Genomic DNA, 17,931 nt, shown 5'->3' on the forward strand with positions numbered 1-17,931 from the left:
CTTATATAGTGAACCCATGGTGTAAAGGCCCGAGAGGCTGCCCATAGTGCTGCCTGGGAGGCTTAAGGGCAGAGGCATTGGATGCCAAATCATTGGACATGAAACACGAGTGCTCCCAGATGAGGGTATGCACACAGGTGGGCAGCTATAGAGATGTGATAGATTTGGGTTGGGCTTACTTGAGTGCATCTACACATTTAGCTAGTCGACGTCTTTTGGTACTCATTACAGCTGTCAATTGTAGATACATCTGTGGAAAGTCTGTCTCAGCCCAGTTTAGTGTTCAGCATAGAGTTTTCTTTTAAATGCACAATCAGGAGTTACTGCACCTGGATGGACAAATTTGAGCACTTCAGAACATGTTTTCAAATTACAGTAATGCACCAGCTAATAAATAGAAATAATTTATTATTCATACTCAGTTGCAAGAGCATAAAGGCGGTCATTCATTTACATTTCCTATAATAGATTTTATTACATATTTTTAATAAATACTACAGTCTTCTTTAAATGCAGTAAAAATTTAGAAAATTCAAAATGCATCTTGAAAGTGCTATTATGAGAAACTGATTATCTAATTTCAAGAAATGAGTCATTTGGTGGATAACACCATGCAAGTGGATATATGTGACAAAACTGCTATTTTCAGATGCAGTACTGTTAACAGCTGACTTTATTAATTGTCATATATTCCACATATACACACTTATTTCATACTACTGTAAAACATTCATGGCATGTCAATGTTTGTCACTGTTTTAGTGCAATGTAATGCATTCCAGAAAAAAAGCTTGATGTTCTTTCACATTAAAGGGTTGCTCAGCAGAAAAGAAAAAAAAAGAATGAAAAGAAACAATACACAAATGCTCACACACAAATTAGTAGTACAAAAACAGAACCAGAAAACCACTGTCTGTGGCATTTGTAGCCATACTTTGTGATTTTATTGTGTTGGTAATCATAATGCTTTTAGCAAACCGAGTCATCACATCATTTCAATTATCCAAATAATAAAGAGATAAAAATTGAAAAATTACTGCAAGAAATGAATAAATTCTGAATAATAATAATAATAATAATAATAATAATAATAATAATAATAATTGATTAGAAATAAATAAAACACAAAGGGCCTTGTTCCTGTAAATGAAAAAGAAAGTAAGCCAGTATGGAAACTGTCCAGGAGGCACAGTGACAAGGTAAACAATAATAAAACAGGATTCACTTTTGTATCCAATCAGTCCCCCATATATTGTTGTTTGTGATACAATAATTGTGAGGTGATACAACCTATATATGAACTTCAAATGTGCACTGCTGTATAAACAGCATTGTGAAAATGTTTGCTCTACTCACTTGCATGTGAGGAGGAAGGGTTTGATCCACAATGTTAAAATTTACACATTCTCTGAAACACAGCAATTCTGAGATTCATGTTTTGTAGATGCACATGACAAAACTATTATGTGTTGGATATTTTTGATACCTTTTTGAATGATTTATACAGCTATATCACACACCCCAAAATATCCCCCCCCCCAAAAAAAATTTATATATATATATATATATATATATATATATATATATATATATATATATATATATATATAGGCTCTGATAAATACAACTTCATGACACATTCATCTTATAACAATTGCAGTAATCATCATTTTAATTAATTGTTTGACTATATAGTATTCACAACTGTACCAATTTGATCCCTGTACAATAAATAGAATTGATATGTGTCTTTATGTTTAAATTGGGATTATTGATATGTGCTTTGTTTGTTAAAGTATCAAAGCATACTATTTAAAGATGTTAGATTATCACTAACAAGTCTAACAGTTAAGATGATCACTGAGATACTCTGGGAAAATAGGATCCTGATCATTTACGTAGCTAGAATAGACACAAATTAATGTACTTTCATCTTACAAATTTTGTTGTGCAAAATATATTAATTACAGTACACCTCAAATAATTTTACATTAGATCTAGATGACAGAAGATAGAGATTTATTTTTAGTTAAACCACACTAACATTACTCTAATTTACTGATAACAGACAATTGTACTTCACATTAAGAACCTTTTGAGTAATGTTAGACTGTCATTAGGCATTCTCTACAGTAGCCACTCTATCTCTGCTGAACCTTTCTTTTCTTTAATTTGAAGTTGTGTGTGCAAAAGTGGAATTTCCTACAGCTGGACTAAATAGCCTCTCCACTGAATCAGGATTTAGGACACTACACCATGAGTGGGCAGCACACTCATTGCTGGTCTTAAGATGAATGTGCTTCCATCAGAAATGTGTCACATAACCTAAACACAAGAAAAGCCAAACTTTGGGTGTCAGATTTGAGCATTGTTTAATGTTCTCACTGTCCTTCTTATCTGTATACTGATTTTAGAATTACACAGTAGCTTCCATATAGAAGCAAGTAAAACTTTTCTCTGTGACTACCCCAACAAAATAACCATAAATAACACACATAAAATGTAAGTAAAACTTTTTTGTTATTTAAGATAAGGAATAACACCACAATGCCTCCTTTTGCTGCCATAGGTAGTACATTTTATTCTATTTGTTCTATAAAGGGAATATTTGTATTAGTAGCATGCTTGTCACGTCACCAGAGTGCAGGGATAAGCATTCAAAAGATTTAAAGAAAAATTAATATAATAAAAAAAGTCACAAAGACTTCTGTCTGTGATATATAATACATTCTGTGTGTCTGTGTCCATGATGTATAATGCATTCTGGATTTTAAATGCAAAGGCCACTTCTAATACCCCAAAATAAAAATAAATAAAACAAAATGAGTTGTGTGATCTGAAATTTCCACAGTGGGTTGGAAAGACAAAAAGCTGTGTTCTTTCAAAGACTGGGCATTTGTGCAATAAGTTGCCTGACCTTGGAAAGCTACTGGTTTTAAACATTTAAATTATTTCTCTGGTGTCAAGCTACTGAGTAAGATCCAATTTTTGCCATAAAAGTCTATAAAAGACAAAACTCAAGCTGGTTGTAAAACATCGAGTTGCACTACAGTAAGAATAGCTTGAATGTTCAGCATTATTTTCTAACCTTCAATATATACTCATGATTACTGTATAACAACTACCTGTAAGAAAAGTGTCAATAATCTCATAAAAACTAGCAGAAAAACAGGATATACACATTTTCCTCTCCAAAGTATCAAGGCCCCAGTGTCATTATAGTGAAACAGCACAGGTTTACATTAATTTGAAAAAAAAATATGCTGTACACCTTCATGTTTTCGTTAAATTATATGCTCTGTGTGAGGGCTCCACATGATGTAGAGAATAACTTGTTATCCTTTATCAAACAGTCATGGACAGGAGAAGATGGAGACATAGGGTGGAGCAAGAAACACGGGTGGAGCAAAGAACAGGGTGGAGCTAGAAGCAAGACAATGATCACAGCAGTGCTAAGCATGCAGGCTACAGCTGACAGGGTAATGCATTAAGCTCTGATGTGTCTGTGAAGAAAAGTGAAGCCTCTGTTTCTGTGTGTGTATGTGTTTGTATTTTTAAGTCTGATAAAGACTGGTTTTTCTTCTTTAGGTCTGACTATGGGTATGTTTGACTCTTCACAGAATTGGGCCACTTGTGCTGAGCCTGGGCCTGGTGTGGTCACACACTACGTAGTACCAGGCCCCTTGTGATCCAGCCACTGCCCAGCCAGGTCTCACCCTGGTTACAGTGAGCGACCCTAGGGATGTGCCTCTCTGTCCTTCCCCTTTGACACCGCAGAGCTCTCCTCCCATATAATGTCCGTCTGTGAGAGCAGAGGTTAGCTCACTGGGTGACAGGTGTGGAGGGAGTAGAGGGGGTGGAGGGGGTGGATGGCGTGCTGGGTGAGGAGGGTGAGGTGGATGTGCTTGGAGTTTGGGTGGAGCTCTGGTAAGAGCGCAGGAGGACTTTGTGTTTTGTAGCCATCTGAACCCTGATCTGCTGCTGCTGGTTCAGGAACTCTTTGAGGCGTGTGGTGGTAAAAGTGAGGGTTTGCCGACGTAGACGCATCAGGTACGCATCCTGGAGCCAAGAGTTGTTGAAGCAGTCCTTGATAGAGGGACGTGCCCTGGAATATAACACCAAACACATATGCGTGCGCGCACGCACGCACACACACACACACACACACACACACACGCACATGCACGCACACACACACACGCACACAGAGTTATGCCTCAGGTACATTTTTCAGCTGAATGACAGCCATGTCAACTGACACAGACGAACACGTGGAACATGTTGTCCTTTACACACCAAGGGTAGGTGCACAGGATCTTCTTAAGGAACAGAGAGGCACTTTGGGACACGTTTTGGTAGAGCTTGCTGAGGTCAAACTTGGCTGCCTGGATTCTGGCCTCCGTCTCTGCTGGGTCATTCTCTATGAATGGCAACCTTCCACTGAGCCTGAAGATTACAAGATTCAACACAGCAGTGAAAATTACAGGTGATCGGGTTTGATATAAACATTTAGCGTTCTTATTAAAGCGCAGACATAAGTTTGCAAGTTGGCAGATACACAGGTAGATGGATAGACAGACAGACAGATGCACATAATGGAACTGTGTAGACCACAGCAGTATAAAATGTACTATTTTGTAGCTGTTGCTCTGTGTGATGAGGCAGGAGAGAGCTGCTACACAGCAGTGGACACCACTCACATGATGTAGGTCAGAACACCAACACTCCAGATGTCAGCTGGAGGACCCACTACATCCCCTTTCAACATCTCAGGAGCTTTTAGCAATCAGAAGGGATAAAAAAAACCCCAACAAAAAACACAAATTACAGAGTGCAAGGATGTGTTCAATTACTTCCAAAAAAAGGAAACATACACACTCCAAAAGATTATGGTCAGTTTGCATGAGAGAAAATAGAAAGAAGAAATGCCTAGATTTTGTGACATTATTTGGAGTAAAGATAGTATCAATAAAATTATATTTTAGGGAAAAAATAATAAATAATACACTGAGCCAACATTTTGTGACTTAACAGCTGTGCAAATTTAGGAGGGTCTGAATTCCTCATGGAAAAAGAAACCACAGTATTTCACTGTATTACTTACACATATACTCCAGGGTTCCTATAGGAGGACTGAACTGCTTCAGAAAGAGAGGGTTGAAAGTCTGAGCACTGCCAAAGTCAATGATCTTGACTATGTTCATGTAGGTGACGATGATGTTGTCTGGCTTAATGTCCAGGTGCAGGATTCTCCTGTTGTGCAGATAGTCCAGGCCCTGCAGCAGCTGCACAATGTAGGCAACCACATCATCCTCTGAGTAGCGGAACCTGGTAAGAGCAAGTGGTTGGGAAAGGTCTCAGCAAGCATAATGGCACCATTCCAGTCTAATCAAAAACAAGGTCCTGCTTATTGACTCCCCTCCCACCTGGAGGTGTCATTTGTCAGTTCTATTAAGTAACACTGCTTAATAGTTTTGTCACTATGAACTGTGACTAAACAGCAGTTGCAGAGTAAAATACATTATCTGGAATGACCTTTTTTTTAAAGGATTTTGTGAAAGTGAATGTGTCCAATGAAAGCTGCTAGGGAAAGTGAGTGAGGTCTTCATCTTCTAAACTGGAACAAGGCCAAAATCTTCACTCTCACTATCAATAACCATCAAGTCAAGTCAACCAAACAATAGGCACTTGTTGTATGATACAGTAGAGTGCTGTTTTGGGCAGAAGCAAATTAAGAGCGAACAAAGCACAGACCAGACAGGCCTAAGGGGCCAAAGGTTCTCAGACCTGTCAATCAGACTGTAGAGGATCTCTTTGCCTGCACAGCACTCTGAGATGAGCACCAGGTAACGTGGGGTGACGTAGGCCTCGTGGAGGGCCATGATCTTTTCATGATGCAGAGACTTGAGGATCTCATACTCTTGCAGCACAATTGATTTGCTTTCTGGCTCATATGGAACAATTTTGGCCATGAAGAGATTGCCGGAGGCATTTTCTCTGCATTCTCGGATCACACCAAAACGACCTCTGAAGGAAAACAAACAAAGAACAAACATTTGAAATTAAATGAAAAATATTCAGTTAAATTTAACACTTGTTTATTCAATATTTAAACAATGTCTTATTATATGTTGGCACAAAGCAATTTTACAAAGAACAAGGTTCAGGCAAATAAAAATACTCGCTTGTTAAAATTATCTGAGAGAAAACAAAGAAGAACCATGAAAAACAATATGTTTTAGAAAGAAACATATATTTTTATTTTCTAGGTTCTGACATTTTGGAAAGTATTTAATGGAAGACACCAAACTGTGAATTACTGATTAATTACCTGGCCTTCTCATCCATGAAGGTATATGGTTTCTGGGGCACCCCTTGCCGGAGGGTAGAGTCTCCTGGCTTTCCCAGGGGAGTTCTACGTCCTGTAGGGGTTGAACGCCCAGATGGTGTGGCCCTTCCAGTGGGAGTCATCCTGCTGGGTGTACCAGAACCTTCTCCTACAGGACTCAGACTAGTAACTAATACTACAGGTGGAGACAGGGCAGGAGAGGGTGTATTTGGGTTGACTGGGGTCCCACGTGCTGTTGTGGTTGTGGGGACATACATGGGTACAGAGGAAATGGGTTTGCCAATGGCAGGGGGAGGAGAGACTAATGGGGGTGGGGAAACTGGTGGAGTTCGGGCCATGGGTGGAGCTACTTTCACAGGACTCAGTGGTTTGGGGAGAAGGACAGGAGGGGAGGATTTGGCTGGTAGAGGCTGGATTTGAGGGGCAGCTGGTGTAAGAGTAGGCTTGGCTACAGTGATATTGAGAGTGGTCTTAGCTTTGGTTGGGGTGGAGGTGCATGGTGAGGAAGTCTGGGATTCTGGCACATTGTGATGGGTGGGGGTTGAGTATGAGGGGATTGTGGCTGGAGGTGCGACTGTGGGAGTGTTGGAGACAGGCACAGACACAGGATTGAGAGGCTGGGCCGGAGGGACAGCAGGTTCCTTTACTTGGCCTACAGAAACGCTGGCTGTGGGTTTACTCCCAGCAGGCTTCATAGGCTTCATTGTCATGGTGGATGTCTTGACTGCAGGGGCTTGTGACGCTGTAATGGTCTTCACAATGGCTGTTCCAGTGGATTTTTGAGGTGCTGTCAGTAGAAGTATTATTACTATATTCTATGGAAATAGGAATCTTAAAGAATTCTTCATGAAGTGAAATACACACAAAAATTCACAAATTTTGCTCAGTTTAGCAAATCTTTTAATATTAGGCCTAAGTGGTCTTTGATTCATTTGCAAAAAAAGTGAAAGGGTGTTTTGAAAAGTAAAAATAGTTTCTCTACAGGGACAAGTGGAAAACTGGTTTAACCCTTTTCATAGCACAAGTGCAAAACTAAAGCAATTGCAAAAACTTTGATATCCAACATGCCTTAGATGATCGATTGTATTTGTGATAGGAGGACATTTGTACCTAAATAATGATTCAGTCTTAAAAGAGCTCATTTTAAAATCATCATGTGTCATGTTGACATTTCTAGATGTGAAGAAACAGGAAGTGGGCACTATGAGGCAAAATGAACTGTACCTTCTGCATTCAGGGTGACTTCCTCAGACAGACTGCTGTATGGTCCCTGGCCAGCCTTATTCACACAAGCTACTCTGAACCTGTAGGTGCCGCCAGTTGGGAGGTCTGTGACATTGTAGTAACAGTCAGCTACACCCGTGGTAACAATTAGCCAGTTACTTTCACCTAGAAAGGGAAAATAAATAAGTGAAAAAATATCACTAAATAAGTGAAAAAATAAAAAATTGTACCTGATTTTTATGCTAAACATCAGGAAAGTAAAATTTATAACTGCTGAGAAATCAAGTGAAATTAAACTTTGCTTTTGTATTTATATTTTACCCATTTTTAAATTAGTTAAAATATAGTGATGATCCCTAATTGAGAAGACACATACGACGTCTGTTGCAATGTATAAACTGTCCGAATGATGGCAGCAACGATCTACAAGAATAAAGCTCAAAGAGCAGTAACGGTGTAGTAGAGGCAAATAATAGAGAAATTAATATCATTCCTCTTACAAATATACATTCCTATTAATGAAATTCCTCATATATATATATATATATATATATATATATATATATATATATATATATATATATATATATATATATGAGATTTACTGACTTGGCATACATAGTAATGAGTGGTCACTGATTTTATTACATTCAAAATATAGATGAGTAAGAAATCCATTCATTTGATTAAATGGGAGTAGCAGAAATGGGAGATACTCTTTTTCATTGAGTTATTCCAAAGTTTTGGACTTGAGGATATGCTAGCTGTTCCCACTTGCTTTCATCCATGCTGACACTTTTGGGTGCTAAGACTGATTACCCTCTGTCCTCCGCTCCAGAGAGTACGTGCATGGGGCCATGGTGTCTGACGGGCGCCACACCACGAGAGCTGTGCTCTTGTACTTCTGAGGAACTTCCGGTGTCCCTGGTTGGTTTGGCAGACCTAAATAAAAAGCAAGACTGTAGTTAAAACTGAATGATGAAGGCCAGGGTATGGGGGATCTAAAAATGATCAGGGGAAGGCATATTCCACACATAAAAGTCGTCACGGGTGAATCAGCTTTAAAATAATTGTAAAGAAAAGAAAGGAAAGAAGAAAAAAATCCTTATGTCATAGCAGCTCAATACTGCATGTTACAGGGTAAACGTTTAGTACAGAAACACATGTTCTCCATACAGTTACCCATTAGCTTTTTAGTGTAAGGAGAAATAAAGCTCCATGGTGAAAAAATGTTGTGGCCCTACTAGCAAGTGAACTTGCCCAGTTAATTGGCTATGAGACAGCTCTTGGCAAAGAATATGATTTATAGCTAGGCACCCCATGAACAAATGGCTTTACACATTGATAAACACAATATTAGACTCCTCTCCAAATCAGAGAGTGGGCCAATTGTCATGGTGAACTAGTGATGTTTCTCTGGGTTATCCCAGAGCTCAAGGCTTTTACATACAGACCCAGAGTATGTTCCTCATACATCCTTGCTACTTTAATCTTTTATACATAGAATCTCTCTCTCTCTCTCTCTCTCTCTCTCTCTCTCTCTCTCTCTCTCTCTCTCTCTCTCTCTCTCTCTCTCTCCCTCTCTCTCTCCCTCTCTCTCTCTCTCCCCCTCTCCCTCTCCCTCTCCCCCTCTCCCTCTCCCTGTGTGTGTGTGCGCACAATCACACAAATCTGTTCCTATACATAGAAATACATGTGTACATACACATAAGCATGCGCGCATGCGCACACACACACCCATGAATTCACACGTAGACATGTGCATGAACACACAGTCACTGACCGTCTAAATTTCCTCTTCCAACCCTATTGTCCAAAGAGTGTGAGTGTGTGTGTGCGTGTGTGTAAAACTCACGGGCAAGAGAGAGTTGGCAGGAGCTTCTAACAGAGGCCAGTGGATTTGTGGCTACACATTCATATAGACCTGTGTCTTTCTTGGTGGTCTTCATAATCATGAGTAGCTGCCTTCCATCAGGGCAGGAGATCATATTCATCCTTGGGTCAATCTCAAGTGGCTTTTTATCTGCACATGCACAGAGCAATCCACAGGACAATGAGATCCAAAGTCACATTCATTTTGAAAATCTCAAAGCTTGGTTTTGCCTAAAAAAGCTGATGTTCCCATTCTGTGAATGTTTTAGCTTATGCGGTGAAGTCTGACATTGCAGTGGCATTTAGAATCAGAAAGCCCACTATAAATAGCTAAGAAATGAACAGCTATGACAATGTGAGCACCGACTCTGTTCTATAACACTGCATAAATACTGTGAAGAGGTCAGAATTATTTTTGCCCTGACACAATTTGTCTGAACAGATCTAAAGATAATAGGCTCGTTTGCAACAGTTATGTGAGTTTATACAGTGTGCCTTACTGTCTAATAAATAATTTCAGCAGCTGAATTTCAGCGACTATTTTTTTTATTCAGTCTATCTTAACTACAAGAAATTGGTCCTTTCTAATTAAAGAAAAGACTTAATGTGCAGTCTTTCATGGGACATACATTGGGTGATTAACACACATTGTTCTTAACCAGTCCTTCATTTTAAAATCATTTGAAATCAGGCAAATCATTTGAAATCAGGCTTAATGTAACAGAATAATGATTACTTCAATGGAAACAACAAAGAACTTTTTTATTTCACTCTCAGTAAAAACATCTCCTCTAAATCACCTCCTCTAGTGTAAAGTTTCTATATAGATCTGACCAACAGTATCTACCAAATCTACTTACATCACTTTTATATTCATTTTGTCAGGTGATGTTATATAATGAATGAATCATCAGATGATAATGTACTGCATTTGTTTAGTTTTGTAAAAGTGAACTGTGTGATGTCCAGTTTTCAGGGTTGTGGAGACCAAACCTTTCAGCCATGTGATACGTGGGTGAGGACTTCCAGCAGGCAGGCAGCTGAGAGTGACTGGATCCCCCTCAAGAAGAACATGGTCCCTCAGTTTGATATGGAACACTGGCGGGAAGTCTACATGAAAAATCATATTGTGAGATTCTATTTATAGCGATGCTGATGCCAGTGTTGCACAAATAGTTCATAGTGATAAATGTAAAGTTATAATAAAAGCCTGTAGCATTAAGCAAAATGTGAAAAAGATCAAAGACAAATCTGGCATTAGCCTAAAAGCTTAGCTTGATCTTGGTCATTGCTGCAATCATTGACTTTAGATGTCCTTAAGGATTGTCCTTAATCTAATTAAATGTGTCATATTGCAGAATAACCAGATGAATAGATAAAAAAAACCAAAACAACAAACTTACCAGAGGTCATACGGGAGTACTGGCGAGAACGAAGGGAGCCGTTCTCTCTGGCAATAGCAGTGGGTATGTCTGGTTGGGACACAGTCTTATCTTTTCTAGCTCTAGTCAGGCCCCATCGATCCCATCGTGACCTGCGCTCTGTTTCTGTGCCTGGGAGGGAATTAACATGACACTTAACAGGAATGACAGTAACATGTCATGATAGTGAAACGTGACTTGTTTTGGCTTTGCATTTTAGTCTTTCAAGACATGATACCAGAGTAGTAGTCATAGAACGCTGGTCTGAGAGTTCTGTTACAGACTTCTGTACACCTGAATCAATTAAGTGTCTTTCACAATAACATTTACTGTTTGGTTGTTGAGTCAGATGTACCAGAGTAATACTAAAAGCCTGAATCATGTTGACCCTTTCTAGATAAGAACATACATGTGAACAGTACAGTTACATACATGGCTAACCTATATTTGTACATTTAATGAATTGTGTGACGTACTCTTGACAGCTGACTCTGACTGGATGCTAGACATGGAATCCAAAGATTCAGAGGACGCCCTGGTGCCTGACTGGACTGCTAGCTGATTCTGTGGGATGCCAACCCTCTTCAGACTACCACCCTCTGAGGTGGATCGACGCAGTATAGACAGTAAAGGAGTCCTCTTGGTTTCTGCTTTGCCCTCCTTTTCATCTTTTCTCTCATCAGAATGACTCCTGATCCTCATTGATATGCCGGCCATTGTGTTACCTATCTTTCTGCGCATTGCCAGGACAGGGGACTCAGATTGTTTCTTGGACTCTGGTTCTGGGGGTGTCTCTGGACCTCCATCCAGTCTCATCATCTCCACTTCTTTTTTGTCTTGTGACCCTCTCCTTCCCAAATTCCAAGACAAACGACGCCGAGGGGTACTGGAAACATCCTCTTTTTGCTTTTCCTCTCTCCTCTCCATTGAAGGGGTCCTCTTCAGGCGCATAGATAGTCTCCTCATAAAACCTGGGTCTTTCTCTGCTTCACGAAGATCCTGAACAGACTTGGACTTCTCCTCCAGTCTCCTGGGTACAAACTCCAGAGGAGCACCAGTTGGTCCAGGACGGTACATCTCCTCAGTTACCTCAGGAGTAATTACAGAGGATTTTCCTTCTGTCTTTTGCCAAGAAAGAAGTTTTAGACTACGAGTGAGTGAGGACTCACGTTTTTTGAACCTAGCTTCAAAGACCTCCTCAGATGCAAGGTCCTGGATGTGGCTTACAGGAGAGGGCTCTCTCTTTGGGGAACCACGTGTAGGGGTCTTGGGTGGACTTAGTTCCTTGGTTGGCTGCTCAACTGATGCGACCCGAGAGAAGACTGCAGGATGTTTAGTTGTTTGTTGAATATCTGTCTTAGATGATGGAGAGGAAATGAGACCTGTCTCTGAAATATGTCTAGATATTGGTGAATAGTCAGGCACGCATGGATCTGATGGTGAAATACTTGATGTTGATGTAGAAACAGGTGCAGGCTGGCTTGATGGTACCAGTGATGGGACTACGATGGTCTGCATGATACTTGCATAAGCAGAGGTTCTACCATCAGGAAGTACTGTTCGTGAAGATGGAATGGGGGTCACATAGGTTGAAGAAACATTTTGAGTACCCCTGGCAGATTCCTTTGGACTGGTGACTGCAGTGGGACTAGTGGACATGATCTCTGAAGATGTACCTGGTGTGCTCTCCTCTTCATCAACTTCTTTGACCTCCATCTTAGGAATCTTAGGTTCCTTTTCTATAAAATGTTTTTTAACTGGTTCCTTTTCTTCTTCTTCTTCCTCCTCCTCCTCTTCAATTTTCTCCTCCAATACCACTCTGGACACTATTGCAGATGTTGATCTACCTTGGGGGACCATTTTAGCTTCTTTGGCCGATTGCTGTAATATGCTCAAATCCTTATTTTCCACACCAGTTTCATTGGACTGATTTTCATCTTTCTCCACAGTGGAGATGTCTGCTTGTTTTACTAGAATTTCCTCATGCTTAATCTCTCTGACAGGTGAAGATTCCTTCTCAACTGAATTTATCTTTGTCTCATATCTCTTTGGTTCAGGAGTGAGTTGCTTGAGAGTAATAGGGTGGGGATCTTGCTTGACTTGCTCTGCAAGAGCAGACATGGAAACAGCTTCCTGCAACCGTCTTTCCTCTATCTGGGCTAGAGGGATCTCCAGAGGAGCCCCAATCCGACGGTGTAGGGGCATGGGCTCAGCATCACCCTGGCTAAAGGAAGCACTTTTACGGAGCACTTTGGTCTTTGGGATGTCATCCCTTGGCGAGTCACTGGATGCTGCTCGAACCAATGGAGGATTGCCTAGACGAGGCCCACGCATAAAGTTCTTCTCATCTCCCATGCCCAGTGTCTCCAACAGGGGGCCACGAAGACCGCTCATCTTGTTGTCCACAGAACCTCCTCTGAGAAGCCTTTGTCTCATCAACTCCAGTTTCAAGGCATAATCCTCCTGGCTCATTTTGGCAGCTCCTGGGCTTGGGCTCCTCCGAGGCAACTCCATTGATGTGGACTTTTTAAGGACTCTTCTACCATCTATAGTACGTTCCTCAGCACCCTCTTCTGGCTTGATGTGGAGTTGCAGAGCACTATCTGCTGAGCTGCCTCTACGAAGCTCACCTCTACGACAAGATTCCTCAGGCTTTTCAGACTCCATACTTGAGCCTCTACGAAGGGGCTTCTTTGTCTGTTCTGCCCTCTTGGCTAATTCCCCTGGTTCCTCATCAGAGGAGCCTTTGTCATCATCTTGTGTTGACCGCTTCCTGGCCCGACCTCTTGCAGCAGCATCACCAGCATTTGCTGGTGGTTCACACTCCATAGATTCCAACTTTTGAGGGCTTGACTCTGACTTCTCAAGATTGCCATCAGGTTTGCCTATCACTGTGTCATCTCCAAGAATCTCAGTCAGTGACATTCTGGAGCCTGAGAACTCCATATTAAGAGGCATGGGGATAAAAGGCAATTCATCAATGTCTTCATCAGAATCTGATGAAGAAGAGGGTGGTGGTGATCCCTCTTTTAGATGTCGTGGGACAGCAATAGAGATATGGCTAGAAGACTCGTCCAACAACTCAGGAATTGATCTCATCACCATTTTGGATTTGTAGCTGATAAGAGATCGCTGTAAAAATTTAAAAAGCAATATTATTTACAGAAAAAAGAAATAGCAATATGGTGCTGAAATGTCTATTAATGTGTTCTTACCTGCCATTTTCTTCTTAACAAGAATTTTTTTAGGGACTCTGTGTTTATGGTCTTTCCCTTATTTAAGATCTGAAAGAGATAGAAGGCTGTTAGAGAAACTAAGAATAAAGAGTGATTTAAACACATACTAACGATGTTTTTGCAAGACATCATTAGCATGTATTATGGTCTTTATATATAAAGTATATTGGCTAAGTGATCAGACTGCTTCCTTAGTTATCTATCCTTAGTTATTTAAAATAAAATATATGCAAAATGAAATATTTTCCCCATTCAGAATATCATGCTTCCTGGCCATACACCAATCTCTCTCCATATTGTCATTTTCATCATTAGAAGATCATGTTCATATTCTTGACACTTTTCCCAGGTTTGTTCTGCTTTTATTTTTCTACCTCATACCTTGAACCAGGGATGACGAAGACAATCATTGGCATCTGGTCTCCTGGGGAGAAAAAAAAACATGAGATGGTCATAAGATGGCTCCTTCTGTAGAAATGTTCAATTATGTTAGAAACAATTAATGACTTTTACTGAGAAATTCAATAGGTCAGAGTATTTCCACTTACAGTCTGTCTGCAACTAGCAATTTAATGACAAATCCCTTTGCTTCATGACAAAGGTCAACAAACATGCTCTCCTCAAAGGCCACATTGTAATTTCTGATGTTGAGAACAGAGCTTCTGTCATTTTCCCCCGCAAATGGAGATACTCCGGTGAGACTGCAAAAAATAAATTAATTTAACAGGGATCATTTACAGTAGATGTTGCAGGTAGTTACAAGCAATAACAATGGTTTACAAACTCAACTTAAATTTTCTCTCTTTTTGTATAGAGTCATGAAGCCATACCTACCATAGATAGGTCAAGACACCAACAGACCTAAGTAAAGAATAAGATACAAACAAATTTGAGTTAATAACATATTAATGTCACAGTCTGAACACATTATTTATACACCAGCCAATTCTCAGATGGACATTCCATGTGCTTTACCAAATGTCCGTTGCCTTGGAGACTGGTGTCTGGTTAACAATCTCTGGGGCGATAAATTCTGGCGTGCCGTATTTGCAGTACTGTGCTTCATCTGGTGTTAGCTTCACCGCATTCCCAAAATCACAAATACGAATTTGATCGCTGGGATGGTCAGCCATGAGGATGTTATCGGGCTATTAGCCAAAACACACAGAGTCAGGTTTACCAAAACTGTTGCACATGTTCTATATAGTGCATTCTGTAGAGTACAGTCCTTCTCAGTTGCAGTTCTGGTATAGTCCTGCAGAGGTTCCTAACCCCAACCTCTCATTCAGCTCAGTAGTTGAACACTGAGCTCTTTGTCACCCAAATGTCCCAAGACAGAAAATGCTGAAGCAATAAAATGTGCAGTGCTGCCACTGAGGCTGTCATAGTGTCGAAAGTACACAGAGTGGAGGGGGAAAAAAACATAATTAAACCCACCTTGATATCCAAATGCAATATGTCATTTTGATGAAGATAACTAATTCCCTCCAACAGTTGTCTAATGCTGGAGCGAATCTGTAAAGAACATACCAAATCAACATATAATCATGAATCTTACATAATACATCTATCTTGTGACCTTCACTAAACAAGGCATATTCACTCTGCTTCAAGAGAGTTAGCAGAGTTTAGTTCAGACGTAAATCCATTACACCTGATGTAACCAACTGATGTTTTCAGGACAATGGTTGGCTAGAGTAGGGTTAGGACTAAAGGGTATGAAAGGATAGCTCTACAACAGGATAGTTAATGATAACAGCACTCCATTCATCTTTGTAGTTAAATAAAGGTTGAGTAGTTGAGTGTATGAATGATGTGATAATTGCAGCTGATTCAAGAAGTGATTGTTGTTTGATATTGTACTTATGCTCTTTTTATAATTCTTTCTAGGTTTCAGCATTGACGACTCTATCTAGCAGTACCCTAGTTCAATGGACACTAACCTATCTTGAACTCTAACCTCAACAGGTTAGAGTTCAAGATAGGTTAGTGTCCATTGAACTAGGGTACTGGCTAAGATGCATTCTAGGAGTACCACAAATGTAAATGTATATGTAAATAAATGATAGACAGATAGAAGGGAAATCCCCTGTTGAGTGCCCAATAGATAAGAAAAAGCTGCAGTTCATTCCACAGGGTCCCTAAGTATCATTAATAGTTTTCTACAAAAATGTGTGAAATAGTAATTACACACACAAGTAAATTCTGACATAGTCTGGTTTGTTTGCTGCTCGATATTCAGCCAGCCTGCAATCTCAACTTGCTAGAGGATCTTGACAAGACGTGAAATGAGTGATGAATAAATGTTTGTGTCAACTTCCTGCATAGTGATGAATTGTTTTTCACTACTCTCTGCTCAGTTTTAAGATCCTGTCAAACTGAACATTTTCACTTCCTACAGTTTGGAATCTCTCTCAAGGCTTAATTCCTTGTGTAGTTCACTTCACAGGGAACTACTATGCAACAAAGGCACTCCCCTGAGCATGCTGGGAAGGATATGCAGGTCTTACTCACCTCTGCTTCTAACACAGCTGATTTCTTTGTTAGCCTTTCCAGAAGCTCCTCATGACATCTTCAAAAAATTATCAAGGGCAATCACAATCACTGGGCAAAAGCTGATACCAGCAGAGACATTGTGTGTATCTGTGTATGTCAGAGAGAAGAAAGAGAGAAAGACACTGACTTGTGTGTCTTGTGTGTGTATGTAGATAAGAAATAAGCTTGTGTTTAGCTGTTTGTGCAGTCTGAAGAGCACCTCCTTTAAATGACAGTGGCAGTTCTATGGCCATGGGAGTGAGACAACACAGGCTGAAGAGTCAGCTGAGAATCAGGTATAGACAGGTTTAGATTACACACAGCTGCTGCAGCCTTCACCACACCCGGCCAGATTCATTAAGAAAAGTGGAGCTATAGGGCTTTGAATGGCTAGTAAATGGCTTCATTGCCAGAGCAGAGAGGAGATATTTTTGAAACCATGACAGGTATGGAGAGGGAAAAATTCCATAGAGATGGACGTTTTTGCTTTAGGACTGTGTCATACTGATTTAAATATGCATTAATACCAACAAGTACTAGAAAGTGCCCGAAGATAATTAAAAGGATACATCTCTGTGATGATGATCACAGCATTCTTCTTCTCGAAGGCATCATGGAAGTATACTATCCTCTCGTGGTCAAGGTGAGACAAGATGTTCAACTCCCTGAGGGCTGAGGCCTTTCTCTTGGCTCGAGCTGAGATGTACTTGGCTGCATATTCCCTCTTTCCCACCTTGTGTGTTATGCGTTTTACATATGAAAAGGCTCCTCTGGAACAGAGAAAATTACAGTGGTAAAGAAAAATAAACACACTTATAAATAATAAATTTTTTTTTTACTTTTTAGACATGGAATAGTACTTCATTCATTTATAACAGGGAGCTCAGATTCTCCTTCCTTTAGTGAAGTCATATTTCCAGGGCCTGGTATATGGACAGCAGAAGGAAGTCAGATGTGAATCTCAGCTATAAGTGAACTATCGACCACGGCCTTAAATGCTTGCCCTGGAGGATTGGGGGCTGAGGTTGTGTTGGGGGATTCTGGCACAGGCAAGGCTGGAGATGGGACAGGTTTGTAGGGATGGATGGGACAGTGGAGGGAGGTGAGAGGCATTGAGTTGTTAAGTGCAAATAGCCTGTGATCCCCCTGGGAAAAAGGATCAGCTTAAAAGAAATATCATTTCGCAGATGAAAAGAGAAACGATGACAACATTTCTCAGTAGCTGTGAATGCAAGGACCAGCCTCTGTGCTACCAAACAGATTGTATAAAGTGCTTGTGTGTCTCCAACACAAG

General features: G+C 40.3%; 1 protein-coding gene and 1 long non-coding RNA gene across 13 annotated transcripts in view; one reads left to right on the plus strand and one right to left on the minus strand.

The window, feature by feature from the left end:
* Positions 1-10,535, plus strand: part of LOC145657570 (uncharacterized) — a 21,112-nt gene extending 10,577 nt beyond the window's left edge. Inside the window, exon 3 of the long non-coding RNA XR_014123385.1 lies at positions 10,415-10,535. This is a non-coding gene — a long non-coding RNA (uncharacterized LOC145657570). The remainder of the gene's footprint in view (positions 1-10,414) is intronic.
* The window catches only part of spegb (striated muscle enriched protein kinase b), a 71,401-nt gene continuing 54,125 nt past the window's right edge, over positions 656-17,931 (minus strand). For 11 of the 12 annotated variants that reach the window (XM_027005670.3, XM_027005664.3, XM_027005663.3 and 8 more), the window contains 20 exons: positions 17,207-17,407; positions 16,617-16,674; positions 15,540-15,617; positions 15,078-15,250; positions 14,937-14,963; positions 14,651-14,803; positions 14,484-14,526; positions 14,082-14,150; positions 11,343-13,998; positions 10,849-10,998; positions 10,439-10,555; positions 9,429-9,596; positions 8,393-8,515; positions 7,574-7,738; positions 6,332-7,136; positions 5,788-6,027; positions 5,105-5,328; positions 4,701-4,776; positions 4,297-4,446; positions 656-4,105 (listed from right to left, as the gene is read on the minus strand). In XM_027005670.3, the coding sequence (XP_026861471.2) occupies positions 3,823-4,105; positions 4,297-4,446; positions 4,701-4,776; positions 5,105-5,328; positions 5,788-6,027; positions 6,332-7,136; positions 7,574-7,738; positions 8,393-8,515; positions 9,429-9,596; positions 10,439-10,555; positions 10,849-10,998; positions 11,343-13,998; positions 14,082-14,150; positions 14,484-14,526; positions 14,651-14,803; positions 14,937-14,963; positions 15,078-15,250; positions 15,540-15,617; positions 16,617-16,674; positions 17,207-17,407 (5,959 nt within the window). In that variant the 3' untranslated portion in view covers positions 656-3,822. Of the gene's footprint in view, positions 4,106-4,296; positions 4,447-4,700; positions 4,777-5,104; positions 5,329-5,787; positions 6,028-6,331; positions 7,165-7,573; positions 7,739-8,392; positions 8,516-9,428; positions 9,597-10,438; positions 10,556-10,848; positions 10,999-11,342; positions 13,999-14,081; positions 14,151-14,483; positions 14,527-14,650; positions 14,804-14,936; positions 14,964-15,077; positions 15,251-15,539; positions 15,618-16,616; positions 16,675-17,206; positions 17,408-17,931 lie in introns of those variants that run through there. The other variant, XM_081713418.1, reaches the window with a different exon arrangement.

Source organism: Electrophorus electricus, chromosome 4 (genome assembly GCF_041902795.1).
Source record: "Electrophorus electricus isolate QZ-2024a chromosome 4, ASM4190279v1, whole genome shotgun sequence".
Classification (NCBI taxonomy): Eukaryota; Metazoa; Chordata; class Actinopteri; order Gymnotiformes; family Gymnotidae; genus Electrophorus; species Electrophorus electricus.